The 18,717-nt window shown below is 54.8% G+C and overlaps 8 protein-coding genes across 8 annotated transcripts; 7 read left to right on the top strand and 1 right to left on the bottom strand.

Annotated features, from left to right (window-relative positions):
• Positions 1-93: 93 nt before the first annotated feature.
• On the top strand, positions 94-4,211 carry SCHCODRAFT_02498973 (uncharacterized protein; the record flags this gene model as incomplete). Its single annotated transcript, XM_003037675.2, has 17 exons — positions 94-143; positions 195-494; positions 545-586; positions 639-707; positions 755-781; positions 1,018-1,119; positions 1,168-1,263; positions 1,314-1,421; positions 1,472-1,845; positions 1,895-2,017; positions 2,065-2,582; positions 2,845-2,862; positions 3,022-3,067; positions 3,117-3,139; positions 3,404-3,502; positions 3,647-3,764; positions 4,150-4,211. 17 exons carry the CDS (start codon positions 94-96, stop codon positions 4,209-4,211), a joined length of 2,175 nt encoding a protein of 724 aa, XP_003037721.2.
• On the top strand, positions 4,175-5,101 carry SCHCODRAFT_02498471 (uncharacterized protein; the record flags this gene model as incomplete). Its single annotated transcript, XM_050343075.1, has 1 exon — positions 4,175-5,101. A coding segment is annotated over one exon (927 nt), but the record flags the coding sequence as incomplete, so codon positions are not given.
• An 81-nt stretch (positions 5,102-5,182) lies between these two features.
• Positions 5,183-5,800, top strand: SCHCODRAFT_02474229 (uncharacterized protein; the record flags this gene model as incomplete). The annotated part of the gene is made up of 1 exon (XM_050342727.1): positions 5,183-5,800. A coding segment is annotated over one exon (618 nt), but the record flags the coding sequence as incomplete, so codon positions are not given.
• A 30-nt stretch (positions 5,801-5,830) lies between these two features.
• Positions 5,831-6,439, top strand: SCHCODRAFT_02457116 (uncharacterized protein; the record flags this gene model as incomplete). Its single annotated transcript, XM_003037674.2, has 1 exon — positions 5,831-6,439. A coding segment is annotated over one exon (609 nt), but the record flags the coding sequence as incomplete, so codon positions are not given.
• SCHCODRAFT_02473846 (uncharacterized protein) lies at positions 6,416-8,041 on the top strand (the record flags this gene model as incomplete). Its single annotated transcript, XM_050342724.1, has 1 exon — positions 6,416-8,041. A coding segment is annotated over one exon (1,626 nt), but the record flags the coding sequence as incomplete, so codon positions are not given.
• A 264-nt stretch (positions 8,042-8,305) lies between these two features.
• SCHCODRAFT_02474399 (uncharacterized protein) lies at positions 8,306-9,439 on the top strand (the record flags this gene model as incomplete). Its single annotated transcript, XM_050342728.1, has 1 exon — positions 8,306-9,439. A coding segment is annotated over one exon (1,134 nt), but the record flags the coding sequence as incomplete, so codon positions are not given.
• A 144-nt stretch (positions 9,440-9,583) lies between these two features.
• Positions 9,584-17,039, top strand: SCHCODRAFT_02500915 (uncharacterized protein; the record flags this gene model as incomplete). The annotated part of the gene is made up of 14 exons (XM_003037669.3): positions 9,584-10,343; positions 10,959-10,976; positions 11,656-11,709; positions 11,757-12,374; positions 12,423-12,671; positions 12,722-12,792; positions 12,846-12,925; positions 12,990-14,271; positions 14,530-14,583; positions 15,065-15,247; positions 15,287-15,498; positions 15,694-16,286; positions 16,334-16,692; positions 16,968-17,039. The coding sequence occupies 14 exons, from the start codon at positions 9,584-9,586 to the stop codon at positions 17,037-17,039; spliced, it is 4,605 nt and encodes a 1,534-aa protein (XP_003037715.2).
• A 28-nt stretch (positions 17,040-17,067) lies between these two features.
• On the bottom strand, positions 17,068-18,103 carry SCHCODRAFT_02729121 (uncharacterized protein; the record flags this gene model as incomplete). The annotated part of the gene is made up of 2 exons (XM_050347117.1): positions 17,068-17,143; positions 17,394-18,103. The coding sequence occupies 2 exons, from the start codon at positions 18,101-18,103 to the stop codon at positions 17,068-17,070; spliced, it is 786 nt and encodes a 261-aa protein (XP_050200282.1).
• Positions 18,104-18,717: the final 614 nt, after the last annotated feature.

The following is an 18,717-nucleotide window of genomic DNA, read 5'->3' as shown; positions in this document are numbered from 1 at the left end:
GCGAAGCGCACTCCAAGAAGCGTCGTCGGACATGCATGTGCAGAGACATATATAAGACGACTGACACGTTTGCAGAACCCGTCTTCGTCAATTATGACAGAGTCTACTCGTCGCTCCACGCGCCAAGTGAATATGAAAGAGTCGTGAGTTCTTTGGTCTCCTGCTTGTCTCGCTTGATCTAATGGCCATTATAGTCAAGGCAACGTCGATGACGGAGGGGGTGGTGAACCCACCTCCCAAGCGCCTTCGAAAAGGGCGAAGACCGGGAGGCGCATGCGCGTCATTTCTCCCGCACCCAGCACAGACGACTTGACCGTGCCGCAGTCCGGAGCCGCTGCTCAGCCCCCCATGGACACGTCGGAGGCGGACGAAGCGCAGGGAGAGGCGCTTGCGCCTACGGCGGTTGTCGGGGACAACGGAGGCCCAGAGAAGGAGGTGACGGGGCATGGCGAGAGCGATGACGATGAGGGCGGTGAGGAACGTGTAAAGAACAAGTAAGTCTTCTTCTTCTGCCGACCCGCTTAAGATTGATGAGTTGCTTTAGGTTTATCGACGATGAGGCGGAAGAAGACGACGAGGGAGAAGGGTTAGTCTTCCTCCCTTTCTCTTTCCTAACCGCGAGCTCACAGTCACCTCAGCGAAGACGGGGAGAAAGCTCACCCGGATGCAATCGAAGACTTGGGCGTCGCAATTGGGCGCAATGACAGGTTCGATTCGCTGCCTTCTTCTTACTCTGTCGGCTTATGTCCTCCAGCGATGACGAAGATATAGTTGACCTTGGGTACGTCTAACGATTGACGATCGCGTACTGCCAAGCTTAACAATCCCGCAGCGCCGGGGCGCATGCTGATAATGAGGACTCCGAATCTGATGGCGAGCACTCGGCCTAGTAAGTTTTTATTCTCGTGCTGCCCTTGCCCATAGACTCATCATCGTTTAGTTCTTCTGCCAATCACCAAGCGCCGTACGGGTCCTCCTTTCTACGCCGCATCCTCTGCTGACTGTAGGTGCTTATAGGGGCGCTGTCTCTGGTCCTGAGGCCGTACAAGTCCATATCAACGGTCTCCAGCCCGCCGCTCAGTACTTCAGGATGTTCGTTCTCGACAAGAAGCACCCAGTGTATGTTCTTTGCCTGTTGTCGTGGGACTAGACTGACGCTGTTTCAAGTTACTTAGCCATCAAGGCGGACGCTATAACGAAGTACTACGGCGTCAATCCGTACTTCTTCGCACAGGGTGTCTACAATGCGATGCACACATACGAGTACTGTCTTACATTCTCGGTGATGGCTCTGTCCCTGACTTAACGTACAGTGAGGTTCCCCTTTTTTCGACCTCTGCATACCGTCCGGAGAACGCTACGGACTACCCGGATCCCGCTACCACGTTGGAGAAGATTTATCCGCAGTTCGATCTTTTGAGGTGAGCGCCTTGCGTGTGCTCTGCTGGACTCGCTCCTGACGTTTGGGCAGGACGCTTGCCACCATCGTCGGCTTTAGGGAGGGCGCTGGTTACATTAACCTCAGCCGTATCGACCCTGCCCGATTGCTGTTCATGACTATGGACAGACGCAGTCGCGACACCTCGCTCGTCACTGTCGCCGACAAGAGGACACCCGTTATGTGCCTGACGGGCGGACTCGTGAGGGACTTCTTCGTTGGGCCTGAGGGTCGGATCTTCAACAAGGATCCCCGTCGCGGTATCAGCATCGCTCCTCTCGATGGCGAGCCGGCCCGTATCTTCGCTTGCCTGAACGAGGTCGCCAAGTTCTCGGGAGATGATCATCACAAGTTCCCTCTGTACGACAACGGTAGCGTCGCTTTTTCTACGAAGCCGGGGAAGGACGGTGAGGCACTGCTACATCCGTATACGAGCACTATCCTAACTGTCCCCAGGTCGGAAGCCTAACGTCCCCGGTTACCCAGCGAGCGCGAAGGCGAAGCGGGAGAAGCCCGAGCTGATCTCGGACGGATCCAAGAATTTCCGCAAAGCAGGGGTGCTCGAGTACATGGACGAAAGTGAGGGCTTGCAAACCCGGTCTCGTCTGTGTCTTACATATTCACAGTCCCCGTGATCGATGCTCGGTCGAAAGCCGTCGACTGGGGCGTCGACACTCTGAAGGACTTGAAGGACGAGCGCAACTGGCCGCGCTTCGTGGGTATGCTGGACAGAGACGCTCTCGCAGTCGTCTTCTACACCGTCTCCCGATGGCAAGTTGATCAGAAAGCGGTCTCGTTCAACATCGATAGCATTGTCGTCCTCTCCGACAGCATCGATGCCGAGAGCTCTCGCGCGACGAAGGCCTTGAAGGAGGTGGAGAAGGAAGCACTCGCGCGGAAGAAAGCGGAGTTGGAGCAGCAGGCGAAGGATGAGGCGGAGAAAAAGGCTAAGAAGAGGGCGGAGAGGGAGAGGGGCAAGCGTGCGAAGGCGCTTTCGAGCAGTGCGCAGGCCGAGGACGTGCCTGTCGGTGTCGGCGCCCCTGGCACTGACGGGGACGTCGCCGAGACCCCGGTCTCCGGTACGAAGAAGCGTCTGACTCATGAGCGCCCTGCAGTCGCTAATCAAGGATCGCCTTCCAAGAAGGTGCGGTCGTCGGACGACGAGGCGGCGGTGTCTGCAAGCGGCGGAGACGAAGGCGGCGACGCTGACATGGAAGGGTAGGCGAGCCCTTTCTGTCCTGACCGTTCACTAAGTACATTCACTGTCTTTACTGTATATTTTTTGGCCTCGACGTCCTATACGTTCATTACCCACTGTCTCTACATCTGTCTAATATCACTGTCTTTACTCGAACATCCGCGCGTACCAAAGATCGACATAAATGTTTCCCTGCGTTCTTCGACAGATCCAGACCCGGTCTGCGGTGAGTTCATGGCGGTGACAAGCGTGACTTGTAGGCTTCTATTTGCCGTTGCTTGCCACGCAGCCTGACGTGATCGAGAATTTGTCATCACATCACGGGGCGGTATAAAGGAAATCCCATTTGGGCGTTCGATCTTTCCTGCTTCTCCCCCGCATCCAGATTCAGACAATCACCGTCGTGAAGTTTGGGCTAAGGGCCATGTTAGGTGCGTGTCGCTCGCATTCCCTTCATGTACACGAACTTACTCTGCCTAGCGCCTTCTACTGCCCCGAAATCGGTGACTCTCACCCTCATCTGCGCATGCTCAAAACCTCGACGTACATTGCGTGGCCGTGTACTCATTCTGTCTACGGCAACGCTCTGTGCTACCTGTAACGACGCTATCACGGTCCTTGTGCAAACAATGGACCCTTGCATAGACGTTGATCGCCTTGGACTTCATATCTCCGCTTCGCCCCCTACCCGGCAACTCCTTGCTCCCCTTCAATCGTCTTGTTCCCGTTGCATTTGGGCAGCGGAACACTGTATTATGCCTTCACAGGCATCCCCGAGGGTTGAACTCGGGGCCGTTATGCGGTTGGGCAATCCAATCCCCATCGACGACTCGGCTGTCGAAGCCCCTATTATCTACTGTCGCTATGTACGTCGATATACCGTTTGCTCTCTATCTATCGCTCTCTCTTGCCATCGAATGCTGAGTACCCTCTCGTGTGGCTTCCCTCCTTTCTCTGGTGAGCGTATCACGACTGTGCGCCCCTCCGGTGGCGCTAGAGATCGCGCCCAGTTCAGAATCCTTCGGTCCTACGAGATCGAGCCGTACGTGGTGCATACTCCTGAGTATCACGTCCTTGAAGATTGGTGCTACATCTACGAAGACACCGTCGCTGCCGATGGGGTTGATCGTGAGTACACGGACGACATAATCGGTACGCTGGTTCCACCCGCGGCTTTGTTCGTGCACCTCACAATTCTGGAGGCTAAAAAGGTCTGCAGACTTCACGACATCTCCGTAACCTGGCGTGGCGTCGCGGCAGGAGATCTGGTCGGTATCGGCGAGAGTCATCAATGTACCGCCGGTTGTGACGGTTGGATCACCCTCCTGAGACGTGTCCCTCTCGACGAGGAGAGAACGTTGTTAAGAGTGTCCAAATATGAAGCTTCACGGCGTGCGAAGCCAGGGTATGCGCGAATGAAGCATGATCAGTACGAGAGAGCAAAAGCCGCAGCCCCCGAGCCATCTTTTCCGCCTCCTCCGTATTCTAATGAGCTTCTACACACCATCACCAGCGACTTCATCGCTGATTCCATGGCCATGGAAGAGGCGGCTTGTGGTGTCTGCGCAGAGTTGAAGCCCACCAAGCACTTGACGAACATTAGGCACGTCGCCAGACACTTCCCCGTGCTCGCTGTCGCTGACGCTGCTCTTAAAGAGGATGGGTCGCCCTGGGAAGATAATAAACCTGTGTTGATACCGAATGCCAGATACATCTGCTCTGACTGCCGTCCTGTCGTCACCAAGGGCTTGATCCCTCGTTTGGCGCTAGCGAACAATCTTTGGATAGGGGAGGTCCCCTTCGTGCTCAGGCGCCTGCGCTACTTCGAGCGGCTGTTGATACAGCCTGTCCGTCACAACGCCTTATTCGTGAAGGTAGCAGGTGGGTATCGAAAAGCGATCGCTCATGTCATCTCTTTCCCCGTGGAGTCAGACAAAATCTACGAGTCTCTGCCACCGCCGAAGGAGGACATCGAGAAGGTATTGGCAATCATGTTTACCGGGCCCACACCGCCATCTGTTGAAGACTATAAGTCCCCTAGGTTTGCTCCACTCCTGGTGCGTCACCACGTTGTCCGAGAGGCGCTCCAGCACCTCATCGCGCATACACCGGGGTGGCAGGATATCACCGTCGACGAGAGCGCACTTGCGCGGTACTCGGAGTCTGTCCCGCCAGTCTCCGTCGTGTACAGGCCCTCCACTTCTAACATAGCACCGGAGGGGCGAAGCTCTTATGATGTGGCAGACGAGCATGGCGTCGAGACAGGTGAAATCCCTTTTCAAGTGCACGGCCTGACGGGAAACGACTTGGAAACGAAAACTCACGAAGAGCTTACAGCGCTAGCTTTGGACCACTTCAACGCGAACAAGGGAATGTTGCGCATCGGCCATGGCGAGCGACCGGAGTCTCTCTATAACAATCCGCTCTTATACCCAAAGATGTTCCCGTGGCTCTTCCCTTTCGGCCGCGGAGGTCTTGGTTGCACCAGCGACGCTTCTAGTAAGCGGCTGCGCCTTTCTCTTAAAGAACACTGTCGTCACTTGCTCATGTATCACGACAAGCGGTTTCAATTAGATCCTGCTTTCATTTTCGTCGCGTTCAGCCACTTTCAGATTCGGGATGCGACGACGCAGAGCTTTCTGGTCGCCCGCCGAAGCCAATTCGAGGCGGTCTCTCAACGGCTTCTGTCCGTCAACCCCGCAGTTCTCCAGCGCATCGTTAACCGTGCTAAGACTGGTGAGAGGGTGATTCCAGCCACAGACGAAGAGAAACTGTGCTATCGTGTCCTTCAAGATATGGAGAGTGTTGCGGCTAAAGTTGACGGATCTTCCGCAGGCAGGAAATGGATGAGAACGGAAATATGGTCCCTAATTGCCCATCTTGGATCCCCTATCTGGTACATAACGATTGCGCCAACAGATATCAAACATCCACTGTGCTTCTACCTTGCAGACGCCAAACAAGCGTTCAAGCCTAACTTACAACCTCCGACGACTGACGAGGAGCGAGACCATCGCTTTCGCGCTGTAGTGAACAACCCAGTAGCAGGCGCGCGTTTCTTTCACTTCGCCGTCGAAGGATTCATTAAGCACGTCCTTGGTGTTGACTCGGGACATGATGGTATCTTTGGCGAGACGAGTGGGTACTACGCGACTGTCGAGCAGCAAGGCCGACTGACCTTGCATCTACACTCTCTGCTATGGATTCGCGGCTCGTTTTCACCTACGGAGATTCGTGAGCGAATGAAGGACTTTGAATCGGAGTTCTGCGCACAAATGGTTGAGTACGCGGAAGCGTGCCATAGGGGAGAGTTTATAGACGGTACATTTGAAGAGATATCTGCACGTCTGAAGGAAATCAGAAAGAGACCGGGATATCAGAACCCCACTTACACGCATCCGGCGACTCCGCCTAAGGTGTACTGCGTCTGCGCTAAGCCAGGGTGTCATAAATGCGAGGAGACCCGCCAATGGGTGACCACCTTCAAAGAGGAGGTAAACGATATCCTCATGAGAACGAACGTGCATACATGCAAAGACAAGTACTGCAAGTTTAATAAGACGGGGCGCTGCAAAGCTCGGATGCCGAGGGAGGTACGTACCGAGACGGGAGTGGACCCTAATACCGGAGCGCTGCGCTTCAAGCACCTGGAGCCCAATATGAACGACGTCTGCTCTGTTTTGAGCTACTTCTTTCGGTGCAACCACGACTGCTCGTGTCTCCTCTCGGGAAGCGCTGTCAACCACATCGTTTACTATATCACGGAATATATCACTAAGATGGGACCGCAGACGCACGTTATATTTGAGGTCATCAAATCCGTTTTCGACCAAAATCAAGACGTGCTCTGCTCTGGTGGCGATGGTATCGAAGCGGCGCGCCGTCTGATGACAAAAATCGTTAACAAATTGGCGACGAAAATGGAGCTTGGAGGGCCTATGATCGCCATGTATCTGCTTGGTAACCCTGACCACTACACGTCGCACCGATTTAAGCCTTTCTTCTGGCACACGTACTTCAGGCAGATTAAAATGTATTGGCAAAAGAACAGCGAAGGTTATGGAGAAGAGAGCGTACTGCTCGTCAAGAAGAAGGGGGCGATCATTGGAGTTTCTGAAGCGCAGAATTACACTTACCGTGCGGATGCCCTTGAAGCTTATAACCTCTATCGCTTCATGTTGAACTGCGAGCGAATCTCGCTGCCAAAGGGCCAGACAAAGGAGAGCAAGGACGACGCACCTAAAGGTTCGTCAGCAGCTGAGGAAGCAAGTGAGGAGGAACACGGGGGCGCAAGCGACGTAGAGGACAGCGAGAACGAGGAAGACGAGAATCCTTGGTCTGCCGCACGTGAAGACGACACGGACGTTTCTGCCGAAGACGCGCACTCTACACAGGCACACGACTCTGAGGCTGATGAAAGTGATCGTCGAGACGCAGAAGCAGAAGAAACTGGAGACAAAGAACTTCCCTTGGATGAGCCTGACGACGATGAACCCGTAGATCCACTGCCCGAGACGCTCGGAGAGCCACCCACGACGCGTTTGCCGAACCTCCATTACCCTTTCCGATACGGACACTCCCTCGCGAGCTCGCATTGCATGAAAAAGCGGCAGCAAGAGGACCCAATGCTCGTGTTGAACTTCATGCGCCTGTTGCCCTGCAGCGATAAGGGCAATCTTGACGAGTACATCCAGGTCATGTTGATGCTTTTCAAACCTTGGAGACGACCGGAAGATCTCAAATCTGCGGATGAGACCTGGCAAGACGCTTTCGATAAGCATAAGTTCTCACCGCGCGAAAAGCAGCTCATGAAGAACTTCAACTTGAGATGGGAGTGCATGGACGCGCGAGATGACTACAGGTCAAGACAAAAGAGTGGTGAAGGCTGGACTGAGGATATACCACTCACCGAAGAGGACGTGCAAGACATTGACTACGATGACGACTGCAGAAGTCAAGTCGAGACCGTCTTTCCGACCACGCACGCAGAATACGAAGAAATGAATACACTGTACACCAAGAAGAAGACGTCCTTCCTGGGCATGAAAGACATGATGGTCAGACACAGATGGAACGTACCTATCGCTACAATTGCCGCACCTGCGGGCAGAATAACCGTCAAGAGAACTGCGAGGAATTGGACAGAGATCGTTAAAGAAGCGAAAAAAGCAGCAATCGACGCACAGGGAGTCCGCATTCTCGTCGTCCCTGAGAATGATCCTGTGGTAGGTCCCGCCTACGTAGTGAGCGTCGACATCGTGAACAAGGCGCTATTGATGCGCACCTATGTTGCACCGCTTCAGCGAGGTCTCGTAGACGCAGTCTTAGCCGATTTCTCGCTCAACGAGGACCAAGAGCGTGCGGTGCGCATCGCGGGGAATCACATTCTCACTCCTGGCTGTGGTCAGCTTCTGATGTACGTTGGTGGTATGGGCGGTACCGGAAAGTCTCGTGTGTTTCAGGCCGTCCAAGCCGTTATTGACCGAGCGAACATCGGCTCCGGATATCTTGTCATGGCTCCGACAGGGACTGCGTCTAATCTGGTTAATGGGTCTACATACCACTCGACGTTGGGGATATCAACTCTAAAAGAGCAGACCATGACCGGGCGTGCGAAGGTCAAGCAACGCATGAAAGGTAAAGGTACTCTGCTGATGGACGAGGCGTCTATGCTGGCCCACTACGAGAACTATAACGTAAGCAGAGCGACCTGTCAAGCGGTAGGCGTGACGGACGTACCATACGGCGGCTTGAACATGATTTTTGCTGGGGACTTTGCGCAGCAACCACCGGTCGTGGGCGGTGAAGAAGGCTCGCTTTACAGTAGGAAAGCCGGGCGATACGGCGCTGATGCACGTAGTCAGAAGGCTGCGCTGGGAAAAGCCATTTGGCATCTCTTCGTTGTCGTCGTTCTCCTAAAGCAAAATCACCGTCAGAGCGCGACCAGCGCAGACGACTTGGAGTTCCAAGATTGTATGATGAGAATGAGGTTGAAGGTGTGTACAACCAAAAACCTTACCTGGATAGACTCCAGATGCGCCTTCTCTTCTACAACAGACCTTTCAATCGCAGACGAGCTATTCAGAAATGTGTCTGTGATTACCGCTCGTAACATCGTCAAAGACGCCATCAACGACATTGGCGTTCGTCGGTTCGCTACAGAGAGCGGTCAGGAGCTTATAGAGTTCTTCTCTGAGGACTGGCTTCGCGTTAAAGGACAGCAAGATAGACCACTGAGCGCTTTCTTACAGCACGAACTGTGGGAACAGCCCCACTCTTTCTGCAAGTCGTATGTTCCTGGGAAGCTGTCGCTTTGTCGAGGGATGCCGGTCATGCTACGCTACAACTCCGCGACAGAGCTGTCGATGACGAAGGGCCAGGAAGGAATCGTTTATGACTGGCAAGAATCGAGGGGTAGCCGTGGGCAGAGAATGCTCGACGTCCTGTTTGTCGAGTTAGTTACCCCGCCGAGACCAGTACAGTTTCCGGGCTTACCTAGGAACGTGGTTCCCATTACAAGGCAGAAGATGACCGTGGAGTGCATGCTGCCAAGGGTGACGACAGGAAGCAAGTACATAACCATCGTGCGCGACCAAGTCCACGTCTTGCCGAACTTTTCGATGACTGATTATGCCTCCCAGGGCAAGTCACGCGAGGTCAATGTTGTGGACTTACAGGACTGCGCTGATCATCACGCGTACTACGTGGCCCTCTCAAGAGGTCGAACATCGGCAGGGACGCTGATTTTGCGAGGATACAACCCAACGAAGATCCAAGGGGGGTGCAGCGGCGCGCTACGCCAAGAATTCCGAGAGCTTGAGCTTTTGAATGAGATAACAAAGCTCCAGTACGAGGGAAAGCTACCAGCGGAGGTCACAGGACATCGGAGGAAGGACTTGATCTCAGCCTTTCGGAAGTGGAAGGGTGAGGCGTACATGCCACCTGGCATGCCTGAAGCGCTCGAATGGACAGACGAAAAGCCTAAGTACAATGCAAGTGGAAATGTGACGAATCCAGAGGCGTGGCTGGATTTCGAAGTCGCGCCCATAGACTGGCAACTCATCACCGTGAAGGACGCGAAGGGAGATCTGCCGCGTTCGGCAATGACCGATGACTTTGTTCCCATCAGCACCTTTGTGGCGTCGTCAAGATCCACCCTCAAGCGCGACCGAGACCATGGTACAGACCTTTCGCCGCCTTCTAAGCGCCAAAGGGCTGAGACACTCACCCATCCCGTTGAGATTGACTACGTTCATCCCCCTGTACTCAACTTTGGAGCGACGTGGGCGGACAATAGCTGTGCGTACGACGCCGTCGCTACCCTGATGGCATGGGTCACGGCTGAAGCTCCTGAAGAATGGCTCCCGCGACTGAAGTGCTGGGGGAGCGATGGCGCCTCCATTCTGTACAGCGCCCTAGATGCGCATTTGAGCATGACCCTCGCAGCCAGCTTGGACGTGACCGCTATCAGAGACTCCATGCGCGCCTTCTTACACGCTACCGCCCCAGCTACGTTCGTCCCGGGTCAGTACACTGTTCTTCACTCTGTCCTCAGTCATCTGTTTAACGTGAACAGATGCGTCGCTATTACGACAACGCAGTGCAAGAAGAGCCAGACACATGACTTGCATGGCGCAGTTGGTCCGCGCATGAGATCCTCAACGGCGCCTGTGTTTGAGATTGAGGCTCAGTACGCATGGGATGTCGGTAAGTGGTTCAGAGGGTCTGACGCTCGAGATGTTTGTAGTATCTGCAACATCAACGCAAAGCAAGTTACTCGCCTTGAAACTGACACATCCTTCCTTTTTGTCGAGTTTGATCCCAGTCATGGTCGGGTTTTGCAGTCCTCGTTCTCCGTACGCTCGGAGCGGCGACAAAAGAGGTCCTACGTATTGAAAGGAATTATCTACTACGGCGGGGATCACTTCACGCTCAGAGTAATGCAGGGATTCCATCATATCTGGTACTACGATGGCATGTACAACAACGGCAAATTCATCTACGAAGGCTTGATGAGCGACATCTTCTCTCTGCGTACAGCCTACGAACGTCATGCGGTCGCGCTTTTCTATGTTGAGATTGAGACCTGACGACTCAGGTTACCCATTGCGACGTAGAACATCAACTCGACGCACATGGCCTGTCACGGATTGATCACGGGAAAGCCAACTCGTTCACGTGGTCAACTCAACGTGCACGCAGCGCGTGGCACCGCGCGCAACATTCCGGCGGCACATGTCTCTTGCCATACCCGTCATCTTAGCTCTTAGCAAACAGGCTGGGCATGAGACATTCGCTGGCCCATACTGTGCATCAATGTAGCCGACCATCGGATTACAGGTGCGTGGGAGAGCTGACGAACGTGAGAACAGTGATGGCCATACGCGGTTAATACTGTCGAGCACTCTTTCACAGTCCACTCTAATGTACTGCCGTCCCACTCCTCTCCCCTGAAATCGAGCGCATACCTCAATCCCGGGGCAGTTACATTCTCACTTGTGAGGCCACCCCTCCCCGCAACGCGTTCGGTTCGCGGTACCATCCAATGCTCACCCCGTTGGATCTGTTGTCATTCCTCGACTCAAGGAGGCATAACAGCAGAACTCACTTGCTCAACAAGCGCGTGCGATCAGAGTCGGTCATCAGTCGGCCGTGGCCGTGAATCCAATCGGTGTCGGGGAGGGGAAATGGAAAGCTCGGACGTATTTTGCATCCGTTTATCTTTGGTCCTGACTATCATCTTCACCATGTCTCTCACTCCTTCTCCCTTTCAAAGCTTGGCTCCCGAGCTCATTGCGCGCATTTGTGCTTGCTGTCATGGGGATGACTTGCGGAACTTCGCCAATTCCTGCAAAACCGTGTTCTACGTTGCCCGTCGCTTCCGCTGGCGTCGGATCACAATCATCGACGACAGATACTTTGAGTTCCGGGAATGGCTCCTTTTGGAGGAACGCAGGAAACCCACTGGTCAGATCATTGGTAACTTGGACTCGCTTGAGCTGACATACGCCTCGTCAAGGGCCCCTGCCTTTGCGGTTTGTGCCTGGTCTCAACACCACTGTCGCTATCCCTCGTACGTCTCTTCCCGCCATCTGCGAGTCTACTCTGAACATCCCGAAGCTTCGGCCGATGATGACTTTAACCGGTACATCCGCACCCTTGTCCTCCCCAGCGACTGGACGAAGGATACGATTGCGATGGTCAGGCTTCTGGCCGCCATTGCGCCCCGCAACCTGACCTCCATCGTCTTCGGAAGAAACGGGCGTGCCGCCTGGTACGTCGACATGAAGACAATGTGGACGTCGCCTACTATGGACGACTTGATGGCACCTGTTCTGACTCTGACGGTCTTCAACGCTCCTCGGGAAGGTCTTCATTTCCTCTTTGGCCGTGTTCCTTCGTCTGTTGGGAGACCGATGTCCGCTCTACTCAAGGCCGTGCACATCAAGGCGTCTGCCATCGTCACCGATAACTGGAGCGATCCAACGGAGCCTTTGGGCTGGCGCTCAGAGGAAGACGACGAGGATTCACGCGTAGTTATGGTTGCCGATACTCTGGAGATCGATTTAAGAGAGGGAATCCGAGATCTCGTGAAGTTCATCTACTTCCCCTCGCTTGTTCACCTCACGCTGTACACGGGGCGCCTTCGCTCTGGAGAATGGCAGACGGTCGAGCGCCTCCTCTCGGACTCTGCCTCTCAATTGCGGACTCTCCGCCTGTATAAGGGGAGATACACAGGTGAGACCGCATGCTCTCGTGCGTCTGCTGCTGACCCTCATCTGCTAGAGAGCGACACGAACTTCACCAACTTCTACTGTCATTTGACTGGACTGTCTACGGTCATTGTACATTGGGCGCTCGTCTCACACCTTGAAGGGATCCACGGGCTTATTTTTCCCGGTCAAGTCGAGCTTATTGTAGAGAAGTACGACGCAAACACGGCCGAGGAAGAGGAGTACGAGCGCGCAGCACCTGTGCTACATTTGCCTCATTGGCGCCGCGTGGCTTTCAAGTACATGCTACCCGACGGCTCTGGTAGGTACTCCCTCACTCTCGCTGCGTGATTTCAGCTCACATGTGTGTAGGCTCTCAGGCACTGCAAACACAGCGTCTGACGCAGCTTCGGAACAAAGCTGGCGTTCCGTGGATTGTCTTTGTATAGAAATGCTCCGTATGCCTTGCATTGTCTGACCTGTCCTGTATGTACAGACTGTATTCGAACCGCGCTTCTGCCCTGATTTCCGCCTTGATGTCATCATGTCGCTTCTGGGTCACGCGGTCGTGGGAGGGTCTACCGCTTATGGCCCGGCATATGTCAGCCCATTCTGACCCTGCTATTGACACCATGCTCAGCACGAAGCTCGCTCGCACACTCCGCTCGAGTGACTACTCCATCAGTGAAGAGGACATCAGAGGACGCTCTTATCCTAGGGACAACATCGCTGCCTTTCGGCGCCGGGAGGTCTTGGCGAACGAACTAGAACAATCACTTGCTGAGTGCATTGCCGAGCTCGCCAAACTCGCTGAACTCAAAAATGCTCTTACGATGCGCCTTCGCGACCTGAGAGCTCTGCTTTCCCCTATTCGTCGGCTCGGTGACGACGACTTATCGTGCATTTTCAATCATCTGGCGCTCGCACTCGACAACCCCTCCGATCGTGCCGCTTCCTTCGCTAGAACGATATGCAAAGTGTGCTTCAGGTGGAACTCTGTCGCACGTAGGATGGTGAATGTCTGGACGTATCTGAGCCTACAGCACAATCGCCTACCGCCTACTACCCGACGCTCCTCACGCACCAGTCGATGGGCCCACTTTTCCTACCAGGCATCTCTCTTCAGCAATGCGCCTGTCCATGTCAAATGGGACCATCTTAGCGGCTTCGACGAGCTCTCGCACTTTGCAAGCAAATGCAAGGGTCGTCTGGCCTCGCTTGTGGTTTACATGCCCTGGACCGACGTCGACGTTCTTGCAAAGGACGGGTTCTGCTCTCTTCGCCGCCTTGACCTCGTTCTATTCCACTCTCAGTGTCTGGGGCTTGCCGCGCTGGGGTCGATGCTGCGTCTAGAGCATCTCGTCCTCAGCGGCGATGGCCCAAGCAGCGGCTCCGACCTCGAGAACACTTTCTTCTGCCTCCCATCCCTCCGCCACTTGAGCATCGACATCGATCCTCCTTTGCCTTCCTCATTCATCGCGCTCTCCCTCGCTGGCTCATCTCTTTACCTGGCTACTCTGCACATTAGGACGGGCCTCTCTATTGATTGCCCTCCGACGGCGGCGCATCCCATCCAACTCCCTTCCCTCGTCGACCTCCTCCTCGAGCGCAGCGCATGCGCATTGATTTGGAGCATACGGACCTCTGGTCTCAAGGCTCTGGGCCTCCGCAACGTCGACGTGGCCGAGGACTTGAACGGCTCCTTATTCGAGGGGCTGCATGCTATGCTCGCCACGGCAGAAGAGACGTCACAGTTGACCGCGTTGTCGCTTTCCAACGTTTCGACTTCTCTCGACCGGGAGAAGGCAGCTATCCGGCCGTGTCTACTGCAGCTGGCCAACGTCACTACGATCCTCGTCGCACCCGGACGGTCTTCCAACGGACTTTGGGACATCGCAGATATATTAGCGCATATGCTCACCGTTACCGCAAGCGCTGCCTACATGCCCAATCTCCAGATCGCCACGCTGGACTGTCGCCAAACGCCTGCATCATTATCGCTACTACGTGCCTTCTATCATTCCAGAGCGAGCTCACAGCTTGTTGACTGCATACCCGTCGGAAAGCTACGTATATTGTACACGAATGCGGCATTCTTGGCGTGAAGCGGGATTCTGTGATTGTGGTACTATCGTTGTTCGTCGGCTACCTCCTACTTTTGCGGTGAGCCTTCCTTATAGGTGGGCCCGAAGAACCTGAAGGCGTTAGAGTTTACAGCCATTGAGTTGATAGAGGTGCGTCGGTCATGATGGTCAACTTGTTCAACAATGGGTGGGATCCAGTTCATGCGCCACTCGACGCCACAAAATGGACATTAACCGTCAGTGATGGTTTCTGATTACCTTCACGCGCTCATCTCTCTTTCGTACATGACCCGCCGTCCAAAAGAAGCATGCCCGTGAAGTACGCCTTACAGCAAACGATCGGATACACTGCAACCCACTGCACCTTCTGATAGCGTGCGTCTCCCCGCCTCACGCCCGATTCTTGCTGATCTTTAGACATGTTCCTTTCTTCCTCCGCTAACCCTGAATGTGCGGTAGTACAACCCATCGAGGCATCTCCCCCGTGGCCGAGGCCGACGAGCAGACGCGCAGCCTGTGATCAAGGTCTCATGTCTTAGACCTCGTTTCCAACGCCGCGCGTGCTCTGGACTCTGCTACTTCTTTCGCCCGTGCTTCCGCTCGCGTACGTCCAGTGCAATGTCCGGGACAGCCCCAAATTGATCTCGGTGGCTGCCGTATACGGAAGAGCTCGACGAGAGCGGTCCCGACAAACAGCGATGTGAGCCCTACGCAACTGCCGGATGCATCCGCGTACTCAGACGGTGTTTTCTACATGGGCGTCGATGGTCTTTGGCGACGGGCTGCGCGTCAACACTCATCGGCTCTCTCTGCCGTGCGCCACGGAGCGGGCCTTCTGCCATTCGCTGTATAGATGGGCGTAGTCTACGCCTGCACGAGCGTACGACCCACTCCTTTTGCTTGCGCCCTTGAACGCTTCCGCAATGTCTTACTTCGGATGGGCTTGGGGTCCTACCTAGACTCTTCAGGACCGCGTCTCATTCGACGGCACGCCCTTCTCATTACGACTTATATAACCATTGCTGAACATCCGGCGGCCATACGGAAGTTGGAAAAAGGCCATCAGTGCGTCCCTTATTCCTCGCTGGGCCTTGCGCTAATTGTTCTGACAGTGAACTCCGCGGAAACCCAGCTGGCCCCTCGACCGACAATCTTTGTGGAGCTCTTCCCCCTCATAATCTCTTTTTGTGACCGCAACACCATCCTTGCATTCCTATGCGCGTCCTCTCACTTCGACTACGCCCTGCCACTCTTCTACAGAACGGTTCACGTTCGGAGCGCCTCCGATTACCGCTGTATGGCAATGAAAGCCTCAGTAATCGCCCCCTTCGTGCGTGAGCTCGTCATCCATCACCACGAACTCTTGGCGGTGGGCCCTGCCTTCACAAAAGTCCATACCATCGACTGGTGCACCAAAAGCGCTCCCTCCCGCTCCGTGGACATTCAACAACGCCTTCCACGCTTTCTGTCGCAATTCCCAAGTCTTGTGCACCTTCACATGAGCGCCAGGCCGTATGGCCTTCGCGACGTCGACATTGGGCTTCAACTGGCGAGTCCGGGACTTCGCAGCCTAACTATATCGCTCAAGACCATGTCTTCACCTTTCTTCTTGACCGAGAGTGTCGCGGCCTACCCCGACTTGCGGCAGTTAACCATTTCTCATCACTTCTTCGCGCAGTTCTCCACATTCTCCGCCGAGTACTTTCGACGGAATGCGCCCGGGATCACAACTCTGAACTTTATGCAGGGTCTATCCTGGGCATCGTTGAACGACCTCTTGTCCGTCACGCCTCCAATGGTGACGGAGCTCGGACTAGGCCTGTTCCCCGCGAACGCGTACATGAAACCTCTAGGTGTGCTTTCTCTGCCTACTGCCACCTCCGCTCTGACCGCTTTCAAGCTAACACGGCGGCGGACACACTTCGGCGCTTGCGCGTTCTCAAAGTGGACATGAGACGTGGGAATGACAACAAGCGACGCGAATGGCACAGTCTCGCCGATTTCTTGCATACGGAGCGAGAGAAGGGCAACCTCGCTGCGCTGCAGAAGCTGCGGATCAGGGTGATGACGAAGCGGATGTCCGCTGTTGCGCTGGCTGGGAACTGGTGCTTCGCGCTTTTCGATTCGGGGGATGGCCTAAACATGATAGACTGGCACGTCTGGGTTCACCAGGCGCTGGGGAAGACGTGCTCGTTGGAGATAGTTGTCATCGTCGACTTTGCCCTCAACGGGAAAAGGGCGGACGACCTCCTGGACGCCGTGCGCAATTGCTTGCGCTTCTTACCCCCCTCTAGATTTCGCGTGTTCATTGAGAGCAGCGGCAGTCCCTAGATCGTGTATGCGGTGATTGTACAACGTATTGTGCTCTTTATTATTGATGTTTACTGTCCTCGCTCGTTTGCGCGGTCGTGCCACTCGATACCGAAGCGTAACCCTCGCAAAAACCAGCAAGGCGCTCTCGCCTCTCAACATCCTGAACATGTCTCTGATTTGATACTTGCAATATTTAATCGTCGTGAATATGTACTTGCAAGCGCGAACCTAAGAAGGACAGCTGGTTCGAGACTGCCGATCTCAAACGACCTCGTTCTACCTCAGGTGAGTAAATGAATACATTAAGATGAAGCGTGCGCCCTAACACGAGACAACACCACCTCGGCCAGTTGACCTCCGATGGTCCATTCCCTTCACAAAACAAAGCGCATGCCTGCTCGCTGCAGAGCATCATGGCGGGGCACGACTTCGCATACACATGCAGGTCAACCGTAGTCAACGCCGGGAAGGAACGTTCCTGCGTGGCCCTCATGATCCACATGAAGTCTTGAACAAATGATAGCTCACGTCGGAAGTTGTCCCAAGGGCGACGAACCTCGAATCGAACAGATAGTAGACGCGCCATCGCGGGCACGGGGTAAAAGGCTGAAAAGGCTTCAGAGTGCGTCAGAAATAATCAAGGACACTCACTGTACATCACTACTGAGGTTAGAACGTCGACGTCGAGAACGCGAAGGCTGGACGCGAAAAGGGGCAGAATGCGTCGCAGTGTCTCCCACGAACAAAAGGCCGGTACGCGAAGGACCTCTATAGGAGGAACCGCCCGGAACGTCCCAAGAAATGCGCCGAGGTCACAGGCAAACCCGTCGGCGAAGATGAGTTCGCGCAACGCAGGAAAGTGCGCCCCAAAAGTCGATGTACTGATCGCGAAGGGCGCGTGAAAAGCCAACTCCAGCGTCTGCAGCATAGGCGCAACTGGGGACAGCACGACGTCGAGTTCGTGTGAGGTACGAGGGCCTTCGTAAAGCGCTAATGCGACGAGTGATGGGAAGGAGGACATGGCGTCGCGGAGCGTAGAAGGCGAAAAGGCGCCTGTACTGAACGGGGAGACACTCCACCGAAGACTTGTCACGTTGGAAAAGCGGGGAAGGTGTACAGGGGGATAAATCACATGAAGTCGACGGAGCCATGATGATTGGAATTGACCTTGGGCAAGCGCTCGCGAAAGCGACACCATAGACCCTGCGGACGCGACGGATATGCTCGCGAAGAACAACGGCTTCGCCTCACGGGATAGCGCCGTCGTCGTCCGCATAAGAACTGCGAGGGTAGGCCTGTCGCTCTTGTGAACGACGAGATAGAGGATTTCAAGTGGGATGCGCGGGCAGACGGTCATGGTGCGCAACAGACAGTTGTGCCCCTATAAAGAATTCGTTGTGGATAGTTTCAACAACTAAGCCATGTCTTACCTGATCGACGACATGAGACTGACGACTGGCTACTTGGTGAAAGGGTGACGGCGCATGTTGTGGAGGAAGCAATAGCAATAGCCACGGAGACAGGGTGCCGATTAATTCAATGCTCGATCTTTGAGAGGAAGGAATCTTCAATAGGAAAAGACGTATCCAAAGGTGGATCACGTCGGATGAGACCAGTGGACGTCCACTACACATGTCTTGAGATCGCGTCGGGTGTCGGTGTAATTGGAGGGCCAAAGCTGCCGAGTGTTTCGGCATTTGCCGAAAGCACGCGACCATAGAGAGCGTGCGTGATTACATCGTCCTTGGCCGGCAGCAGCGACGTACGCAGAGGCTTGTGGATCACAGGGATTGCAGACAGAGGCGATGGTATAGGTCCTGGTGTTCTATCTCTGCCCTTGGTGCCGAGCCCACAAGATCGTTCATACTCACGTACACGAGGGTCGGGTTGTTCCGGCGGAGCAGTTCGGCACGGGAAAATGTCGGATAAGTGACGCAGGAGCGGGACATTCCTAACTCACCGCATGCCGCG

This window comes from Schizophyllum commune (assembly GCF_000143185.2).
Source record: "Schizophyllum commune H4-8 unplaced genomic scaffold SCHCOscaffold_5, whole genome shotgun sequence".
Classification (NCBI taxonomy): domain Eukaryota; kingdom Fungi; phylum Basidiomycota; class Agaricomycetes; order Agaricales; family Schizophyllaceae; genus Schizophyllum; species Schizophyllum commune.
The sequence above is the reverse complement of the archived record's forward strand: the minus strand, read 5'-3'. Positions and strand labels throughout refer to the sequence as shown.